At 35.4% G+C, this 22,859-nt stretch overlaps 1 protein-coding gene across 2 annotated transcripts in view; it reads left to right on the forward strand.

Moving 5' to 3' along the window:
• Positions 1-21,074, forward strand: part of IGF1 (insulin like growth factor 1) — a 50,339-nt gene extending 29,265 nt beyond the window's left edge. The window contains exons 3-4 of one of the 2 annotated variants that reach the window (XM_062616356.1): positions 10,044-10,225; positions 17,254-21,074. In XM_062616356.1, the coding sequence (XP_062472340.1) occupies positions 10,044-10,225; positions 17,254-17,313 (242 nt within the window). In that variant the 3' untranslated portion in view covers positions 17,314-21,074. Of the gene's footprint in view, positions 1-10,043; positions 10,492-17,253 lie in introns of those variants that run through there. The other variant, XM_062616354.1, reaches the window with a different exon arrangement.
• The last annotated feature ends 1,785 nt before the right edge of the window (positions 21,075-22,859 follow it).

A 22,859-nucleotide genomic window follows, 5' to 3' on the forward strand; every position in this document is an offset into this window, starting at 1 on the left:
TTTATAATCCCTCTGCATGTCTTCAGTAATTAAAAGGTGAGCTGGATGGTCAAGGGTAACAAGAATAGCTTAACCTATTATTCAGCAGTGACTTCTTTTTCTTTACCTTCCTGTCACTAGAACTGATTCTCCTAGCTCCTATTGCAGTATTAAATCACTAAAGAGTGGAGCTACAACTGGTAGAAAACCAGAGTGAGTGAAAAATAAATCAAGCACGACAGCATATTTTATCTAGGTTTAGTTCTGGCTTTGTTTCCAGACACATCTTACTGTCCCTTTCTCATCCCAGTGACTTCATCCTCACTCCCTAACAACCATGTACTCTGCTGGAAAGCTTCAATCCTTTTATCTCATTAGACAAGTTTAACAGGAGCATCATGACCTTAAAGGAGTGTTTCATTTCAAGATTAAATTTTTATATGTCCTACTGATGCAAAAATAACTTTAAAGCAAGACAGGTATACAGTTAAAGCATTGACCTGGTGCTTACGTTGATGGAGGTTCAGTTCCTGGCACTGTCACAGCCTTCTTGTGTGCAAATAATTGATATGTAGACTCCAGAAATACTGCTCAAATTAAGAATATCTTTCTCTGCAAAGAGCTCTCTTAATTTAGGATAAGGCACTGTTTAACGTCAGTGAAGACAAAAGAATCTGTCCCTTAGTCTTTCTGTCTTAATTCCCTTTCTTCATGTAGTGGTTAATTTGTCCTTGTTAATCAGGAATCTCGTAAGTCAATCTTCACAAGCAAAAGTATCCCAATATGCCAAAAGTAGCAGACAATCCAAACCAAGTTTTCTGGAAAATAATTCACATTTAAAATGTTGGCCATAAGAAAACTACATGCTGGACTTCTTTCAAAAACATTACGTCATTTTACCATGCTTAAAGTAATTTTTGAAGTAATTAAAGTAATGTCATCCTGACTTGTACAGCGAGATTGAATAACTGCAAGTCTAAACAGATTCAGACACTTGCACAGATACAAAGCTGAATCTTGTTTATTCCTTATGCTCTGTTGCTGCATTATTGTACAAGGTCAGATGCTTCTTGCTGACAAAGCCCTCAACAATGATATCAGATCTTACTAAACAGAGCTTATAGCTCTAGAACTTAAAGCACATTCAAGTATATCTACTGAAGTTAACTGCATTAGACAAGTGCAAAACTAGTGTGAGAAGTGAGCTGGGCCCTTACTGTTACCTTATTTCTCCCTCCTGCCTTCTTTTATATTGTCACACTTGTTTCTCATATGGGAATGAAAAATCTCTACCTCTGTAGTAGACAAGATGACAGTGGCCTGCACTCAACTGCTTACCCTCCTGTCAGTGCTACTACTGTATAAATAGAAATAAAAATTGTAACATGTTGATAAGCACCCTCCTGGATAGCGTGAAAGGTATTAGACAGGAATTACTTCAGTCAACAGCCATTCACCCATTCATACCCTCTGCTTCTAACCAGATGATGGTTCCAAAATGCAGGAACAAAAGTACCTGTTTGTAAATGTTTGCCATTTGTTACTTGTTTTAATGTCTCAGAATACAGCTGAGAAAGAGTATTTGTAGAGAGAAGAATCTTGATTACACAGTTAAAAGCAATGTAATGATAGTTATGTGGTCAGTGCCATTAACCACATAGCAGTCGTTCTGGCTTCACATTTTACATCAGTATTCTTTTGTTCTCACCCCCTTCGAAGAATCATACCACATCCATTCCCTGCAAATCTCTCTAAATGCCATTAAGATTGTATGTACTCACTGAACTGTAAGGTTGGAAGAAAAAGCAAGTGATAGTTTCTTATCAGCCTGATGCTTATAAGCCTACTAAGGGCAATGGACGTCTTTTCATTGATTTTAATAGACCTTGGATCAGGTTATAAACAAGTAACTTTTGGCACCTGATTCATCAGGTCATAATCCTGACTGCACTAAAATATTTCTTGGTGTTGTCAGTGATGGTACGATTTCACTCAGTTACGGTTTGGCATTGTTATTAATTTGGTAATCCAAATAAAAGGCAGGCTTATATTTACTATGGGGTAAGAAGGGTATGGGAAGGTCTTATGATTGATCAACCTTCCACACCACACACAAGGGTAAGCACTAACTACATATACAAGAAGAAGAGAGAATGTATTCTCATTATGAATGGATGACTCTTATTACTGTTGTCATCCTTGATGCACTAAAGGGGCAACATTCAAATGTAACAAGGATCTACTGGTTCTTCTGGTTTCTAATTATCTTGTCCTAAACCCTGATAAACCTGGCTATTCTCGCAATAGTGAGTTTCTTTCCAGCAAAGCATTTACTTTGCCAAAGTATATATATTTTTTGGCAGCATCTGGCACTTTCCAGCCCTGGAATCTGACGTAGGCTTGCAAATTGTGCTAGGTTGGCATGAGTTTCACCCTCTAGAGCACTGAACGGGTGTAAAATAATACATTATATTGTTTCTCACTCTTTCTGAAATTTTTTACTCTGAAATTTCTGTTTCATTCCCAGCCCAACACTCACAAAAATATAGGTCTTTCTCTTCACGTGTTGCAACTGGCTGAGGAACTACCATATGAAGCATAATGGTTCTATCTTATGTTTAGTATACTTAAAGGCCTCCAAAGCAGCCATTCCATAAAAAGGGCAGATACAGTGCAACTATATGTGAGAGGAAATTGTTACAAGTGCTGTACTTTGGAAATAAATTTAGGGGGAAAAGAGATTTTTTTTCCCAATTAAATACACAATGGAGAAAAAAGTGCTTCTGAAAGCATACTTCTAGAGCAAAACATTACTTTATACTACTGTGTGGCAGACTAAATAAACATAAACATACAAAATAAAAAATAAAACACCGCTTGGAATAAATCTGCATTTGTCAGCTAACTGACTTTAAAGAAGTAAAAGAGTTATTTTATCCTCTATATGAAAAACAGAGTTTTCATTATTTTATAAGGTGAAGCTTATAAATCTTAATTATTCAGGCAAAAAACTCTGTGAAGTCTTGATAGATTTCTTTTATAGATCAATATGGGGTGCCTGTTTTCCCAGTCTTACCTAGAACTTCAGAGCAATAAGCAAACATCCTTTTGCCTTAGAATCGGTAATTAAGGCGCTCCAGTATTCCACAAAGCAGTAGCTCTAGTGAAATATCTCAGTATTAACGAATGCATATGCTTTCATAAAGATTTTACTCGTGCATACTGATAAAGCTTATCCTCTATTCTCATGCATATTAAATTAGACTTCAGAGCTAGAGCATCCATTCATTGAGCATTTATAAATGCTAATATATGCTCATTTTGATGAATACAAACAAAAATCAGTCTAAGCATAATTATTCTTTGGCAGTAGCAAAACATTGAAGGAAAATGAAAGTTAAATATTAAATATTGTGGCTTCAAAACACATGACACTTGTTTACATTAAAATCAGATTGCCTACTTTGCAACGTTTAAACCTTGAGGTATTTCTGTTACAGTTCTGTTACAGTTCTGTACAACAATTCACAAGATCTGTTGTTTGCTTGTTTGTTTGTTTGTTGTAGCAGTTCATTGAAGTATCAAAATACAGACATTGCCTGCTGATTGAACATTGACTCATAATTTTCCAAATACAGATTAGAAACTCCAGAGAACCCTCAAGAAGTATTACCAATATAACATGAAAACATTTCTCTAAGATCACAAGGAGATGAAAAGTGACATCAACAATCTCTTATTTTGCATATACACGCATTTAGAATGTAAAAATAGAAAAGAATACTAGCCTGATATACAGAATATAGTAAAAGAGGTATGGAGATACATAAATAAACAGTAGCCAGCCTGGCTGGTATGCTTTTTAGAACAATGTGTCATTATATTTAATTGTTAAAATGGAAATAAAAGAGAATGGCACTGTAGTACAACAGTGATATATTTTGTGATTTAGGACAAATTACATTAAATGCAGTTCATTTTCTTTGAGTTCCGTTTGCTAGAAGTGGTGCATATACGCTAAGGCTGGATCAAACAGCTATATCTGTAGTTGATGAAAGAGCACAGGCTCCTGCAGAGGGCAAGTATTAATTTCAGTTTAAGTAAAGCATTCAAAACAGGAATAAACCCATCTCCAGACACACCTGCTTGTTGATTTGACTATCCTAGACTAGATCCCTAATTTTCAGATAGTGCAGCTGTGTAAGATGGATCTCAAACCCAGCATCCCTAGTCTTCCCTGCCACCAGAAGGCAGATAGATAGTACACGCAACACAAAAACACTCCAACCAGCCCCCTGTCTGGATCTAGCATACAGGATGAGCTCGTTAAGTTACTACATTGTACTATAACACCACAAACTCTGAACCTTGATGCTCAGGCCACAGAAAAATTCTGTTTGACCAACCTACTGCCTTATAATATTCTTACATACATCCACATACTATGAGCTATGAACTGGACACAGCAGTAAGTGTTTTGATGGAAACATTTTGAGTTTCCATGTAAAATATTATAGTACAGTAATAGGTCAATAGCCCTTCCAAATTTAAAAGTTGCAGTTATAGATGAAGATTGACTGTAATACTAGGTTAGTGATAAGTTCCCTGGTTTTCAGATTTGTGGTGTTTTTCTCAGTTAAATGGCATTCTCGGGTTCTACTGCTGGGCTAAGAAACAGTATCTACAACAAATATAAAGAGCCACATAAAAGTTCCGTTATATGTTACCTGAGTTCTTCCTGTAGTCCTCTAAATAGCAGATTAACTTTGTGTTTATCCTGGGCTATTTCTCATGTAATTTCTAACATTAATGCTACAACAATAGATTAGAATTCTCCACAGAATGCCTAGATAGTTCAACAATTGAAACTTCCATAATCCACCTACACCAGTGCTTCTTATATTGAAACCGTTGGTACAGCAGAACCAATGGCAGCACCAGTGAGATATTTTGGAGGGAAGCAGGGGGAACAAAGAAACAAAGTGTAAATAAGCCCTGCAGGAACAAAGAAACAAAGTGTAAACAAGCCCTGCTGAATTACTCCACTGACTTTGCATTATTTAGAGGGAAGCGCTGTTAGTATAGAAGCCAGCTGTTTAACTACTGGGATTCTGTACCTTGGCCTGCTTTCAGGGGACTTCAGAACAGTGTGACTAGACTTCGTATCTGCTTGTAGCACATGGAAAGAAACATTCACATATTTGGTTCAGCAGATTAAATGAGAGCCAAAAATTCTATTAAGTGAACTTTGACCTACATGATATGAAACCTCTTTTGAGACAGCAACTGACAAAAAAGGAAAGAAACCTCCAAGGAGATCAATGTACCTCAGCAAAAAAGAATGCCTAGGACTGTTACATGTCCACAGGCAGCACTTTGAAGGTCGAGTAAATACAAGGGACTTTTTGATAACAGCTGGAAGGCAGCGCTCAAATTGTGTCAGAAGGATGAGAAAGAACCATATGGATGCCCAGTATACTGACAGAGCAGGACCAGTCAGTATTTTAAGGTAATATCATAAGAAAAAAATAAGAAACAGAAAACTGGCATTAAATGTGCAAAACAACCAGCCATTTATTTGCTAATATGGGTTTTGGTCTAGAAATTAACTTAAGTGTTTAGTTACGTCAGTCCCTACGTAGGAGAGCACTCAGGCATGTGCTTACTGTTGAATATGTGCCTTAGTCCAACAGACCTTGTAGAAGCTTGAACATTTGCCCAGAACTAAGTGCATACTTTGTTAACTTGATGAACTGGGACCATCTGACCCTGCAGTCATTCCAGAAGAAGATGGGCCAAATACTGTTAATATCTGTAGAAGTGGCAATATCTCCTTGTAATTGTTTCTCTTGTCTTTGTGATAGCACCGTACTTTGTATTCTGCAGGACTTACAAGGACAGCAGCAATCTAAAATCTACTAGCTTAAAACTAATTTAAACATCAGATTCTTCTCAGAAATAGAGTCCAGAATCACGATTACTGGAAAAGAATATTTTTTCCTATTTTTTTCTATTTATTTGCTCTATCTGTATTCTCCCTTTCTATTTCATCCATATTTTAAGTATACTGGATTGCTTTAGTCTTTCAAAAACCTTGGGGAAACAAAACAACAAAACCAGCCCAAACATCAAACATTTTACTTCACCAAACTAATATTATCTTTTTATGAAGGATGAGCATTTAGTGTGCCATGTAATACATATTTAAGTTTGTAAATAAACAGCAAGTTTCATTGCTGACAACATCACTGAATGTGATTCTATTCCAAACTTGTTAAATTTACCACACAGGTTTTTTAAGGAGCTATAAGATATTATATCCTCCTTCATAAAGTTATTATTCTGTCAGAAAGTAAACCAACTCATTAGATGTCTTTGATATGGCTACTGTAAAGATAATTTTGAAGTAAACTGAGATTTTCATCTGAAAGATTCCAGGATTCAGGATTTGGTTTAACTATGTATATGATAGTGCAGGCAAAAAGTTGCTACTGAGGCACACAATGTTTCATGGGTTATTTTGTCATGGGTATTTTGTCATGGGCACTTTGTAAACTTTGTAAGTGTTCAAATTTAAACACTAAGAGGCAAAATAACTTCCATGTAATCACACAAGATAGTAACTAGATGAGAATAACAATCAGAATTTTCCGATTACAACTAACAGAAAAATTGTGTAAATTGCTGTTTGAATTATTGGGAAGACATCACATACAAATAAAGGAGTGATATTATTAGAAGTTAGATTAGATGGCTCTAGTTCCTCTACTTTATGTATGTAAAAAATCCCAAATATATTCCTGTTGAAATGACTGTATTTACCAATAAATCATAGATTTTTTAAAAGAAATTATAACAATAATCTGGTAGAATGCTATGTAAACCATTACATGTCACTGTTTTACCTTATGCCTTGAATAAAAACTAATTAAGGAAAACAAAACATCAGAATATATAATTGAGCTAAATTAAAAATTCAGAATGCAAGCAATGCTGTATAGCTACAGGCTGAACATAGACAAATTGGACAGAACTATTGATTGTTAGGAGATTGTTAGGAGATGAAAGATTGAAGAAAAAAAAGAAATCACCTCTATCAACCAGTTCATCTTTGGCTTTAATCACAACAAAGCTAAATGTTAACCATATTAAGCAACAAAATGTTGAGGCCTTGCAAACTTTGCACTTCATTTGACTATTTCCCTTATAATCCATATCAATGGATCCTATAAAACAGCAGCTTTCAGTCATTAGACATTGATAGTCTTGCTGCTCATGGAAGAAAGATTTCTTCTATCAAGTTCTGTTAAATCATAGAAGTTCCTGGAGAACACATTTTATCTTGCTGATTCTAAATTTTGTCACTTAGAGGTAGAATTAGCTACTCAATATGAATGTCATGAGGAGCTAACATAGTTAAGCTTCTTAGAAGTGCAAAATATTACTAATCCTGAAATCTTCCATTGGACTGACAGCTATTTTGGTTTTTTGATAGGTAATTTCTTCTCTAGGTAGAGAGGTCATAGAATCATAGAATAGTTAGGGCTGGAAAGGACCTTAAGTTCATCTAGTTCCAACCCCCCTGCCATGGGCAGGGACACCTCACACTAAACCATATCACCCAAGGCTTCGTCCAACCTGGTCTTGAACACTGCCAGGGATGCTAAGCATGCTAAGTCATGTTAAGCCACTTTAAATTAACCAATGAACAGTACATCCTTATTTTTAGTGTTAGCAGTATCCAATAGTAAAATAGGAATAAAACAAATGTCTATGCCTGTTAGGCTGCTATGAAATACCATTGAAAGGAAAATTCTTGAACAGAAGTTTTTAGTATGTTTTCTTATGAAAAATTGGCAGACTAAGGAAAGCTTAACTCATCAACTATTTGTTGATTTCAACATTCAGCTGGATCTATTAGGAAGAGTTAGACCTGCATATCCAGGAACAGAATTTGCCCTTTCATGTCTTATATAGGAGTAGGAAAAAAAGTGAAATCCTACACAGTAAGGACACTCCACATTTTCTTATAACTGTTAAATTTTAAAAGTGTTAGGCTAAGACAACCTGATTAACAGACCAGTAAAATCTCCAGGGAATATCTTGTACTTTATATGATAATTCAGTGTGTGAATTAGTGAGTGAAAATAGTCTGGAAGTAAAACCCCAAAACTCTGTCTTAATATTTATAACACTTTCCAGTGAAACACAGAAAACAACATACACACACAGACATATCAAAATATTACTGTAATCTACTCCTGGCTTGCTGTTCTCTTTAGTCTTATGAAACAAATAATTTAGCAGACAACGCACGGTATAGAGGCCCTTGGTGAATTGCAATATACTAAGTAAGCACGTTTTTCTTTGTGTTTAATTTATAGTCCCCGGAAAAAAAGGACATTTAAAAACCTGTTGTCTGGGTTTACCAAGCTCATAGGGAGAGTTAGCTCCTAGCTGACTCTATTGCTGGTTAAAATGTTAGGCACACTGTACCACTAGAGGTCTTTTCATTTACAGATGTATTAAAGCCTCACGGGTTCTTCACCACTGGGCATATGTTTTAATCACAGAGAATTGCAAAATGCAATGTTGTCTTCAAATTGACCAGTGCAGGACAAGTATATAGCTATTAACCTAGAATTTGCTGTATAAGCATTAAAGGCAATAATTTCCCAAAGAGAAACTGAGTTTTCATCTTTTTTTGGTACCCTTATCCTTTATCTAGCTTGAGTAATTTCTTAAAATGTAAACTCCTGCCAAGCTCTGTGAATAACAGATTTTTGGTTTCAGTGATAAAACTGAAGCAGGGGGAAAAAAAAAAGAAAAAAGCAAGGAAAAAAAAAGAAATGGTAGGGATGACTGATCTGAGTTACTTCATTTTTTGGCTCTTGGTGCAATTTTCTTTCCTTTGTTCCATATTTTTGTGTTCTTAACCAATGCAGATCATTCTGTAAATGGAAACGCTTAATGCTGAAAATGTCAAAACAAAACATTTAATCTTTTCAGAATTTTACTGCCTGAAACCAAATTCTACCAGAATTTTTAAATAGATGTAGTAAGTAAAAAACTAATTATTTTTGTGAGTTTATTGTTCCTTCACTTCTAGTTGGTCATAGCAGGGCAACTGCACATTCACATGGGTTACACACAAACAAGCCTAGGAAATAATGGGTCTGTAATCTTTGCATAATACAGCAGAAGATTCAGTGGTTGCTAAAGAAATCATAAATCACTGAGAGAAAAAGAAAAAGAGAAGCGTAGAAGCGCTATGAATGAAAATGTTACCCTTTACGGGAGCTCAGTGAAAAATACCGAACATCCGCCAATTTAATAATTTCTACAGATGGCCAGTGCAAACTCAAAATGCAGGAAAGGACATGTTATGCCATTCCCATTTCCTATCTTCTGCAAAGCTATAGAATATAATACCTTCTTCTTTAACCTTTTCTATCAAGCATCTTTCTACTTTTACTGCATTTCGTTGGTTACTTTGTTACTTTAGTTCTTATTCCTACTAGCTTTTGTGCTTGCAGATCTTACAGCCTGTGCAGTGGTATATGGTATTTATTTCCCTTTTGGAATACACTGACTTCACAGAGTGGCTCAGTATAAATGTTTCATTAGAAAATACTTGCCTACAGCACAGGCATGACCTATGCTCTTTAAACACCAGCTACCTCAGTCAGCTCAACAATCAGTTTTCATCTGAAAGCTAAAGAGCAAATTTCCTTTGCAAGGCTTCTAAATGCCAGATTTTAACTTCCTCCCGCTCCATCTTCAATGTCAAGACAGTTCAAGAAAATATTTTAATAATACTATTGTAAGAAGATATAATTTTGCTCAAATGCTTAAACAGCAACCAGACAGAGATCAAAGGTGGCCATTTCCAGGAATACCTTTCAAAGTTGTATCTGAGAACAGGGTCTTAGGACTGAGACACGCAGGCAGCTTCTACAACTGTCATTGGTGATTCTGTTAAAATAATGCAATTTATATGACTGCTTCTGAGATCATTGCATTTTCTTTCTAACATAAATATTTTCCATTTGTGTTTTGAATAGGTAAGCCTACAGGGTATGGATCCAGCAGTAGACGCTTACACCACAAGGGAATAGTGGACGAATGCTGCTTCCAGAGTTGTGACCTGAGGAGGCTGGAGATGTATTGTGCTCCAATAAAGCCACCTAAATCTGCACGCTCTGTACGTGCTCAGCGCCACACTGATATGCCAAAAGCACAAAAGGTAGGCCAGGCTGGGGAAAAAAGGAGAGGAAAAAAAGGGAAAAAAGCCCCACAAAACAAAACCAAACAAAACCACAAGAAAACCCAACAAAACAACAAACCTACCTATTTTAGGGAAGTAAAATTGTCTCTAGGCTGCTAACATTGAGAACTGATGTGTTTTGCCTACTAGGGACACTGAGATTTACGGGAGTTTTGGAAAATATTTTCTGTAGTAGGAAATAAGTAGGAAATTATGTGTTTCATCTCATCTCTTAGAACACTGAATAAAACATGGAATTGCTAAGCTAGTAGTTGTGAGGCTTTGTCCTGGATAGTAAATGTCAAGTACTCACATCATCCAGACATAAATGGCACCTAAGATTTCTTTCAAAAGAGAAACCAAACACTGAATTTTGAACAACTGATCTATCCAAAGCCTCCTCACTCATCTGCCTTGTCTGGAAGAGGTAGTGTGAGTGATCAAGAGTGAAAAAACAGCTTTTCTGCTATTAATTTTACATGTAAATGAAAACATTCTATTTTTTTTCTTTCCTTGTTATTTTGGTTTTATTTATTTATTTATCAAAACTAAATTAACTGGATACTCACTGCAATCATTACACACTTCATTTTAACTATTTAATGTTTTATATGTATATTCTGCAAGCACTTCAAATATTCATTGGGGTGGAGTACAGGGTATTCAGATTTTTGTTCTTGTCATACTAGATATACTGTATATATATGTAGTTAAATCTCATTTCTCCTCATCACAGCCTATAGCTCAGAAAATCCATTTTAGTCCAAGCTACCATTAAGCTCACATCCAACCATCTCTCCTGTTTGAGTTCTGAACATCTGTTTTACATGTTATCATTCATCTGCTGTAAGCCTCAAGTGATATATTTTTTTGCTGTTGACCCTGTCTGTCTTACATATATGCTGGCCCCAATCCTGAAATTATGCAAAACAGAATTGCATGAATTTATAAGATTTCCTAGAAAGTCAAGAAATCAGCACTATATACTTATTTCCTTAATATCATCTAACTGTAAAGAACAATTGTAGTCATTCCAGCATCCATTTCTTTTCCATAAGTCAATCCATAGAATGGAATCCTTCCACCTCTTCCTCAAGAGTTTTCAGCTTTTTTAAGTAGTGGCTATATGATTCTTCCTTGGAAGTATCACTTAGCCATGAACATCTCAAAAGGCACACACGACAAGTGTATGCCTCTACTCTTCAGGTAGAGCTTAACTATAGAAAAGAAAACCCTGTGGTTTATTTCTGTCTGGGCACACATATATTTGAGGCTTGCAGGAAAAGAAAAAAAAGGCTTGGCCCATAATCTGTGCGCTCCTTCCCATACTTGTTGCTAAGGTGATGGGTAAAACATTCTGTAACTTCAAGCAAAGGGAGACAAGATACCTGCCAGCTTTCTGATGGATCTCCACACCAATTTCCTTGGAGAGCTAAGGAATGATGTCACCGTTCTTCAGGCAGCTGTCCTTTTCCCAGAAGATAGTCAAGAAAACTCTTTCCTTACAAGCAGGAAGGAGCAGAAGAAAGGCCTTGCGTCTTTCCGCAGCAGCAGGGGAGGTAATGCTCAAGTGGGGATACTGGAAGAAGAAAAAAAATAGAGCATGTAGTAATTGAGAGAATCTAGCTGTAGAAGAAATCATCCAGGAAATTAAAAGGAGAAAAAATCAAGAGGTGAAAAGGGCAGTAAAAGGACAGTGAAGAGCAGAGGAAAAGAAAGGGGAGAGAATTGGATGAAAGAGCCTGAGAAGATAAGAAATATGAACCATGGTATATCACACAGAAAAGACAGGATTTTGAGAAAAGGGGAGAAAAAATAAAATTAAAAAAAATAGAACCTAAAAATCCCAGCACCTTCAAAGAAGATGTGTGTGAAAAGGAGGAGAGAGGTGAACAGAAGCAGAAAAATCACAAATGCTTCTTGATGTGAATTTGGCAATAAAATATCAAAAATCTGATGGGAAAAACAAACTGAAATTTTCATCAATATCTGTGCGTGGAGGGAATTAGACTGAGGAAACAAATATATAGAAAGGGTAGGAGAAACTATTATTAATTTTTATAATAGATAGGAAATACAGGGAAGGGATGAGAAGGGAAACTGAATTCATTAAGCATAGCTCTATCTGGAAAAGCTCCGGTACATGTTGAAAATAACTGCATGAAATATAATTATTTTTTCCTCCTTTTTTTCTTTATGCAGTCAGCTGTACATACCTCCATTAAACCAGACAATGCTACGTTCATACTTTCTTCTTTGGATAGGGTCCCACAGTATGAATGCATTTAGCTAATTCACAGCGTGTCACTGATTTTGATTAAAAAATAATTATACTAAAGTTATTTTTCAGTTGAGCAATTTTTTTTCTGCTTTAGAATATTGTCTCTTAATATTATGTTATGTATGAGATATATATCTTATACATCTAAAGTGAATATATATGACCTCTTTAATATTTTCTTATTTAGGTACAAGATTTAAGGCAGGATTAAGTGGAATATATAATATGTACAGTTACTCTCAGATTTCATGCACAATCAGATGCTTACACCCTTCATACTTCTAATGTTGTTTTTATTTGGCATCTTTTCATAACCATTTTAATCAACAAATCAAGGATTTGGGTTTTGTTTTAAGTGTTTTTGTAAGTGGTCTACTTTCCCAGTTCCTTGAGCGGATGATTTGTCCTATGCACTATTTGGTAGAATAACTTATCTCAATGGAGCAGGGCTGTTCTTTCTTTTAAAGGTTACATTAATACTGATCTTTAGTCATTGTATTACAAACAAATGTTGCTACACTACATGCACAAATCTGAATGATGAAGGCCAGACAATGAACGATTGATGTGGGCTGGGAACCCACAAAATGCCTATTTGCTGCTATAAGGCCCATTACAGAGACAGTACATGTAGAGTTTTGTTTGTAGCTGAACCTCTGAATATTTCTTTCTCTATAGGACCATTATTTCTTCTGTTCCAAGACCTGCATTCACAAATACATATAAAAGTATATTAAAAATAAAAAATAAACACATTGTTATTACATACTTAAAGGTATTAACAGGGTCACAAAAAAAAAGAAATCAAGAAAAAAATCCAACCAAGCTGCAGGATCTGTTGTTCACTCATTTACTGATCATTCATCAATTATGTTCATCCAAAGCCTGTTTTGTTTACTAGCTTGTTATTTGAAGACTGGTGAAAGCTTTCAGTAAAATTCTTACTGAAATATGAGAGATACTTAGGTATTCATCTTGCCAGGATTGATAAAACCCAGAAACTAATCAACTGCGTAATACAAACCCATTATAAAATTCTACCTCAACTGCAGTTAGAAACATTTTAAACTGCAAAACCGGAGAAAGAAGAGGAATTAAACTTCTGTCGTCAGTGTACACAGTTCCATCTAGCTTTTCTTTCATTCACTTTTTTTCTCTTCTGAGAAATGCTAATAAATGTTTAGTCTATTTACCCTTAAGTGAATGAAGTTTTAACAGCAATTTGAAAAATTAGGGAACAGAACTTGGAAAAACAATTGCTCTCTATTCAAGCAAAGGAATTAATTAAGCTATTTCCACAACAATTGTGTTTATGAGGGAAGACTGTGACCTTTCTGAATGAAGCAGTTTCACAGAACCAGTGGCACAAAGTTCTTACCAATTTTAGGCTATAAGGTGTCTTGAAAATTATTACATGAATGTGAACACTGGTAAGGCTGATTTTAAAGTCCAGTAAATAAACAAGAGGGAAAGCAAAAAACCCACAGTGCATGACTTTCACTTGCACTCCAAGCAAAAGAATCTGAAAGGTGTACATAGAATCATAGAATAGTTAGAGTTGCATCTTGGTATATTTTTTTCTCTTTCTCTCATTTTTAGTCCTTATTCTTCTTTAAGCCTAATATGTGGAAAATACACATAAATATGTATCAACAGAGTATTAACAGAATAAAGTAAGTGGATTTTCTCAAAAATCCTTTTCATATTTCATCTACTCTTCAAAATCTAAATAAATACTACATGGGACTAAGAGAGAGAGGGAAAACATATTAATATTTTTAGTTTAACAAAATGCCACTAAGAAATAGGAAAAAGAGTTGCATTGTTTGTCATTAATCTTCCTATAATTCCCAGATTATTTTGTAATTGGCTCAGTATCAACTCACAGATGCAATTACAGGCCAAAGTATGCACAGTGGCACTAATCCTAATTTCTGTTACAGCCATGCCACATTACCAAACCAATGAGAGAATCATTAGGCGTAACAGACAGAAGAACTTGGCCTTTTCACTTCAGAAAATTATTTCTTCCCATTGCTTACTTTACAGCCTTGTTATTATGTTACTGATCACACTGCCCACGGAACTAAAAAGCTTTCAAAGAGACCCCAGAGAATTCATAGCTAAGATGTCATACCTGTTACTACAAACATTAGGTTTTCCACTTATTACCAATAAAGCAAAAGATCTTCTAATGCCAATATGAGGTTTGAACGTCCATCCTCACAGGATAAGAATGCTGCTGCATGCTTCCCAATACCCCTCCATCCCTGAGGTAGTTGTTATCTTACTTTAAGACTGGGTTGTCCTCAAAGAACCATCCTTAAGGTGATAGGTTAAAGTCTTTGCTTCTCTGTTCATTAACTAACTAATGCAAAGTCGACATTTTGCATGTCATCTTACAATGATTATGTCTTTGTGTGGGTCTGAGTATCAGCTAAGAGTATCTGATAATGAAATAAGCATCACAGATACCAATTTAATTTCTAATTGCCATTTTTTCAGAGACTTGAGAAATGAGGCAAACTTTTCTAGAAAAATGCAGGTCTGAGAACCTGAATCAGTCATTCACATTTCTTGATTTTTTTTCCAATGGTCTCAAAACTGCATACTTGAAAAAAATCTGTTAAGAGAGTCAAAGCATTTTCTGGCATGCATGTTACTACTGCCACCCTCAGTGCCACCTCTTTGTAATTATTCATCAAAATACTGATTCCAGAGAAGGAAGTGTTTGAAAATAACCTACCATCCTCCCCCAGTCTCAAGGCAAAATGTCAGTATTAAAAGCTATAACTGAAACCCTGCTACATCTTACTGTTTGCTTTCTTTGGATAATAAATCCATTTTAAACTCAGACCACAACAGTAGTGGAGAGAATTTGTATTTTTGTTTGGGAAACATGTAGCTAATTTTCAATTTAAGCCACTGTAATGCACAATGGCTGTTGTTTCATAAGGCTCTCACTGTCCATTTTATAGGTCATGAGTGTGCAGCGTTTAAATATGTATGACTTTTTGCAAATAAAATATAGCATATCATTTTTCCTATATGCCAGTAAACTCTTGTCAAAGAGAAGAACCTAGAAACAGCATTGAGGAGCATATTTTGTTTTTCTGCCATGAGGAAAAAACAGTGCAGATGAGTCAGGGAATTCCTGTTTTTTTAGTTCATTATTACAAATATAAGTGTTTGTAACACAAGGCAGGATCCTTAACAGTGGTAGACTCCTGTGAAGTGCAGCAATGTTGACTATAGTGAAAATTAGTGAAAACTGGAGGTTTCATTCAGAATACGTACTTCAAGGTGAAAACTTACAAACAACTTAAGGAAAACTAAAGACAAAAAAGGTAGTTTTCAAAAAGTTGGAAGAGAAACAGGAATGGAAACAGCAAAAGCTATTTCAATGAATGGATAAGCAGAATTCTGTTGACATTTTTGTTTCTGTATTTGATCCATGTTAAAGAATCTGTTCTATAGCAATATTAGCAAAACTTGATGAAGACAAGCCAGTACCTTACTGAACACAGGAGTAGTGACTAGATGGTTAATCTCATCTTCATTTAGTATTGCATTTAGAGAAAGAACATCTAGAATGGCAGGTTCCTGACAAAGACATTTTTTCATTATGAATACTTTGCTATTAACAAATTTGGCTTGTCAATGATGATAAATCTTAGTTTGTCTCAATGTTCTTACTTGTTGGTGGTATAGTTAACAATTACTAGTACTGTTTATTGAGGTTCTTTTATATTCTGAAAAGAACAATTCGACTCATATCCACCAGAACCCAATCAAACCAGTGAAAAATAATAAGCTCTATGCAAGCACAGGTTTTGTGATCCTTTGCCAGTTTCTGAGGACAACAGAAATTATTTCAGTTAACTGAGAATTTAGCTTCTGATGAAGATTGTCACTTAACAATTCTGCCTCTAGTCTAGTACAAAATGTGCAAAGATTTGGGAACATGTAATATTTACCAGCATGGCAAATATGGAATCAAACTCAAAGATACATGCCACACCCAGCACTGTTGCTGGAAACTTACCTATGCATGGAACAGTGCATTATTCATTTCAAAGCCCTTTTGATTTGCCTGGCACATCACCTGGTCTCTTTTTGAAAATACAAATTATTTGGCAGCAGCTCCTGCAGTGAACCCACACCTTTTATCCTCCTAACGCCTTATCCAACAAAAACCTTACACATCTAGTATGTGATTTACGCAAAATGTAGGTAACAGTGTCCTACTCAGCAATTTTGCAAACCTCTGACCACGGGGTACCAAAGCCCAGCGGGCTCCATAAATCCTGCAGTTACAACTCTGAAGTTCCCTGGCCCCTACACATCCTGCTTGCAAATGTCCTTGTTCTGAAGGAAAGAAAATCTTTGGTACCCGCCTTATGCTTAAGCCCATCCACGTTCCAGTATGTAGATGTTTCTTCTGCCAAGATCAACAATGACAGCAATCAAAATATTTATGTCTAGGAGAACAAGGAATTTAGTGTACAGAAGTTTTGTATAGTTATGTTTTCTGTGAACTGGCAAAAAGGCTCTAACAATTCCAGCATTCAGAATAACTGTTGTTGCCACAAGGAAAATAAACAGTGCGGATGAGTCAAGGAATACCTGTTTTCTCCATTCATTGTTACTATTTTTCCCACTAATAAAAGTTTCATAGAGTGCATTAAAACCTATCTGGAATAATTTTTTTTCTCTACACCTTCAGGAAGTGCATTTGAAGAATACAAGTAGAGGGAACACAGGAAACAGAAACTACAGAATGTAAGAACATGCCGTCCACAAGAACGAAGAATGGATGTGCCATCTGCAGGATACTTTGTTGTAAATAAATTATTTGTTAAACATTGGAAGACTTAAAAAAAACCTATGGTTTAATAAGCTTGATGCAATCTCAACCAATGGGCATTCTCCCAGTGAACAATGCAACTAAACATTCCAATACTAAGTCTTTAGAGAACAGAATATTTTAAGAAGCCCAGAGCTAAAAAATTCTGTGGTTGATATATTACTGTTTGTTAATCTGTTTTAAATGTCCTGCACAAAATCTCTTAAAGTCCTGTGCCCCTCAAAAGCCTACAAATTTATGGGCCTTTGATGGATCCAATTGCACTAAATTAACCTATGAACACAGGCTGCTGGAGTCATTCATCAGCCTTGTCTAAGTGGTGTTTTTATTTTATTTGCACTTCTATACAAGCAACAGGCTGTTTGTTTTACAGTGTCTGATAACATTGTTTGTCTACCCCTTCATATTTGCACAGTTTGACATTCCCAGTAACAGCAGCAGTAAGGTAACATATACAGTTTTAAACATCCATTAATTCCATCCGTGGCTTTTTGACAGAATATGGGTTATAGATACATTTGTTTTAAGACAGTATTATTTTTTCTTCTCTTGCAAAGATGCAAGTTATTGCAGTTTGTGAGACAAAAGATTTCTAAAAGCCGTTAAAGCATACATAGGCTCTCAACCCATTAATGATTCTTCCAGGTAATTATTTTGCCACAGTATAGGTAACTTCTTTCTTCCTCCATATAATGCAGTATGTAAAATTTAGCATATCAATAATACACATATATCAAACAGTATGTAAAAATCTCTGTTTTATAGTACAACGGTGCTATTTTATAGTTTGTTACATGAAAGGGTCTGGCCAAAATGGTAATAAGCAAAAGCAAATATCGAAAGATCAAGCCAAAGATTAAATAACAAAACAGTTTAAACAATATTGAGTTTAAATAAACTAAAATGGCTTCAGATTCCACCACTGAAATAACTTTCCCATCTTCAAAAGAGAAGTCAGATACCTTTCTTCTGTTAGATGTTTGAATGGTGGTGTTTTCATTTGCAGTTATGTGGAACACAAATTCATAGATTCCTAGGCCCAGAGAAGACAATTTGAGAAACAACCCTCAAATGACTTTAAAGGGTAGTCCATCAGGACCTAAATCTTTCTGAAATACAGGCATTTTATTCAAACATAACAGAGGGTTACTCAAGTTCTCTGCCATTTTAATTCTTCCCACAATCAAATGTGACTAAATTGACTGTTAATTAGGTTGCTGCATCATCCTGTAAATCACAAAAGCTAATCTAATCACCAAATTACAGTGTAGAAAGAGTCCTCGAGATGAACCAGAATGTCCTTCAAACTGTTACAATCACCTTTCATGCACTCTTGTGGGAGACCTATTTCTAGATAATCTCTGCCATGTAACATTGATAGGTACTGCACTGATTTGACCTTGAATAGCACTGTGTCCTATGCTCCATTTCATAAGTCACCTCAGTGCTGGATCAGCCACACAGTAAGGAGTGATAAGTAGCCAAGTGTTCCAAGGTGAGCAATAAATTTATCAGTGAGAAAGTGGAAGAGAAGGCAGGGTAGAATTCACTGTTCCACCCTGTCCAAAACTGCAACATGGTTCTACTCATTCCCCCCCCCCCCAAAAAAAAAATCCCTGTACACGGCAAGCTCAGACAAGAGATAAAGTATCCCTTGGTCAGCCCCAAAGATGGCAGAGAAAAGGGAGCAATTAGGGAGATGTTGGATCAGAGCTGTAAAGGAAGTATCTCTTTTTAAAGGCTCAAATCTGCCTTTCTTTCTACTATGTCCATGGGAGCAGATGACTTAATTGAAACTAAAGAGAAGAATCCCTGAAGGCTGAATTTTTTACAGTTACTCAAGTAGTTTCTTGTAAAACAGGCAGGAAAAGTAGGTCTTAAAAGTCCAACAAGTAATTATAGTTCCTTTTTGGTTCCTGTAGAAAGTTAGATTTTTTTTTTTACAAGGAAAGTGCAATGTGTTTTATGATTCTATGACTCCTGTGCAATTCTTTATACCCTTCATTTTCTGTGAGATACATGTTTATATCCACAATAGGCTGCCATTGCAATGTAAAAGCAGAACACTAAATGAATAAAAAGAATATATCACAGCTGTCACTGACTGAGATAGTTATGTTGAAATGGAAGAAAGTACAGAGAAACAGATGGGGAAATGAAATTGTTTACCACCAATTCAATAAACAGAGGTAGCAATTCTGATATCTGTCACAGCTCTTACAGACTTTTTTTTAGCAGAGAGGATGGAAATGGAAGTATTTTTACTTCAGTGGTTGTTAAGAATTCTGGAACACATTCTGGAATATGCCATTATTTTGATGTCACATACATAATACATATTTCCATTTCATGCCCAATGATTCTTTTTGACTCATCTCCTCTGAAGTTCTAAGGGGAAGAGGGAAGAAAGGTGTGATGGCAAATAGTAACTTACAGATCTCTGTGGTGGCAAGTTTCTTTGCAGACAGCATTTTACAGGTGCACTGTGAATATAACTAAATAGCCGTACATCATCGGGCTATTTAATTCCTGTAAACTCAGATTTTGGTCTTATATTGGGATTCATGCACTCACATTTCTGCCGCCATATTTCTCTTGTTGAAACATCATAATTAGAAAATGTCACTCAGACAGCAATATCTAACACGAGAGCTTGACAATTGTCTAAACAATTTAGAACAATCCTTGAAAGAAATTACAATAAATAATGAATAGTTACAAGGTTTAAAGGCAACACTGCTTTACTAGAGAATAAATGGTATCACAAAATGGAGAGTAGCTTCATCACCACAGAGTTCGGAAATGCATGCATGGGAAATATGCAGTTGTATAAGAAACCTCCAGTCATATGGCAGGGAGTACATGATATATCAGGCAGTGTGAAAGATAAAGGGCTGCATTAGCTCAATCTCAGTAAATCCACTACTTAAAGAAGCTGAAGCATGAGCCAAAACATCTCCCTTCCAAAAGTACAAAGTAGTCTGACTTGTAAAACTTCTAATTAGAGAAATTGAAAGATTCACCTGGATTTTCAAAAGCACTCCAGATATTTAGGAACCAGGCTCCAAGTGGATTTCGTTGATTCTCATAAATCACTTAAGTGGTAAGGAAAATTCGAGTCCCAACCTTCCATGTCATGTAAATCACATGACAGAAGGCACAGATTTTTGCATTCTGGAACAGACATAAAAATCCAGTTATTACACAGAATGTCACTGAAGTGCAGCAGTAAAAATGTGAATTAAGTCTCATTATTTTCAGTTAGTTCAAAAATAATTACAGATCTAAACCCACTGAAGTTAACATCTCTTTCACCAAGGGAGCAGAATTTGATCGTCACCTCCATAGTAACCATAATCGTTAAAATTTAAATGGAAAATTAATTCTGTATTCTGCTCAACACGTGCTTACAAACCTACACTTACATTTGTATGAAAGACTTATATGAGGCATATTCATACCATTGAGTCAAGAGATAAAAGAGAATCAAATAATGGGATATTGCGTCCAGCCCTTGTAGATACATCAAAGCAGGCACCTTTTGCCCAAGACAGATTACAGTGTCAATTTTTTTTTAGGTTTTTTTACAGAAGAAAATTCCATATACTATAAGTACCTATGTTCAGCTGCCCCATGAGCTGATTGTTGACTTATTATTAATGGTTAAAGTTGACTGATGAAGACTGGCCCTCTATTTTAACAAGTGCGTGATAAGACGAGTTCAGAAAAGTGTATGCATATTTGCTTTACCTGTTACTGATTTGGCCAACAATGCCAAAGTGGTGCTATTGTTTTCTTTAAGAAAGTACTTGACTAAAATATAAAAGAAAGCATAAATATTTTTTTAACGTATGAAAATGTCAATTATATAGGTATACTTATTAAAGTAGAAATACAACTAGCCGTAACTTTTCAACTTTTTGTCACTCAGCAACAGAAAAAAAAATCCTAAATAGATGGAAGTGGGCAAGAAAAAAGAGACTTGAAATGTAATTCTGAATCTTTATTCTATGTCAGAAATACAGGTGAAGAAAAGCACTTCAAGTCAGAGAAGAAGGATATGACCGAAAGTCTGTTCAGAGTAATGCTAGTCCTCTACCATAACAAAAATTTCTAAGCCACACTGTAGCCTGAGATCAGTGCTGAGTTAGGCTTAAAGTCATTGGCATGATAAACTCGAGATTTTCATTGAGCATAATTCTTTCGTTTTTACTCAATTACCTTTTCATTCATGGCATGCCCCAAAATGTCCAAATTCTTAAGAAAAAAAAAAAAGCATAAAGAAATGCATCTGATTTTATAAAAAAAGAATAAAAAAAAAGAATCCTAGCATGAAACTGATGTTATTTTTAACTTGCACCAGTTTCAATTTGTGACAAAAAGTTGAAATATATGGCTAAGAGTCTGTGATTTATTTTTTTTTAGTATTTTATTTTATGTGGTCTCTATAAACATCCTAATGTGCAAAGTTACACATTTCATTGTTTTGTTTTGAAATGATGATAAGTTAAGCCCAAATAGAGATTCTAGGAAACTACAGGCTAGATAGAATACTTATGTTCCAATGAAGGTATAATCAATATATTTAAAATGTTTTATTTTTAGTCTGAAAAGGAATAGTAATAATTTATTTGGGGACTCAACCTATTCTGGTCCCTCTTTTAAGGATACTGTTTAGTGCAAACAATTCTTCCGAACACTAAACTTCTATTCAAAACCAACATTCATTCCTCCTCCCACGCTCCCCCCAGCAAACCTAGTTAAAACACTATTACAACATAATTTTATTGTTTGTCTCCTTGTTTGGGGAGGGGGTGTTTTGGCTTGATTCACTTTGTTTTGATTAGGGAGGCAGTGGTAAGGAGGAGGAGATGAGGCTTGCAAGCGATTAAGATTTTTTCTTCTCAGTACAATCCACAAAACATAAAGAATTTGCCTTCATGAGATTACTAATTATCCAATTAATGTGTGGAAGTCACATTAAGTAAAGCAAGTAGATTAAAGGTATCATGAAAGAAAGAAAAAAGTTATTAACACAAAGTTTTTACTCATTCTAATACTACACTATACATTTTTCTTCTCACAGCATTGGAATATTCTACTGAACTGTACCTGTCCAAACACACAGTATCTGATATATATATAAATCTTCTTGTTTTTTTTATGTGAAAGGTGTTATGGGAATATCTGAAACTTGATTTCATATAGTGCAGTATAGAGATACCAGTATAGCAGAGACCAAAACAAGAAGGACCTCTCTGATGCTTACATTAGGAAATCTTATGCTAGTTGCATAAAGTGCGTATGTATATATAGATATATACATATATAGAGACATATGTATGTATATGTGTATATATAATGTTCTAATGTGTGCATGTGTATGTGCATGTATGTGTGCACGTGTATTTTATGCTTTTCTTATTCCTCTCAAGTAAAATTTGAACTTCTTGCTTTTTACACAT

Source organism: Pezoporus occidentalis, unplaced genomic scaffold (genome assembly GCF_034315485.1).
Source record: "Pezoporus occidentalis ecotype Australia unplaced genomic scaffold, CSIRO_AGI_Poc_V1 ctg19, whole genome shotgun sequence".
Lineage (NCBI taxonomy): Eukaryota > Metazoa > Chordata > Aves > Psittaciformes > Psittacidae > Pezoporus > Pezoporus occidentalis.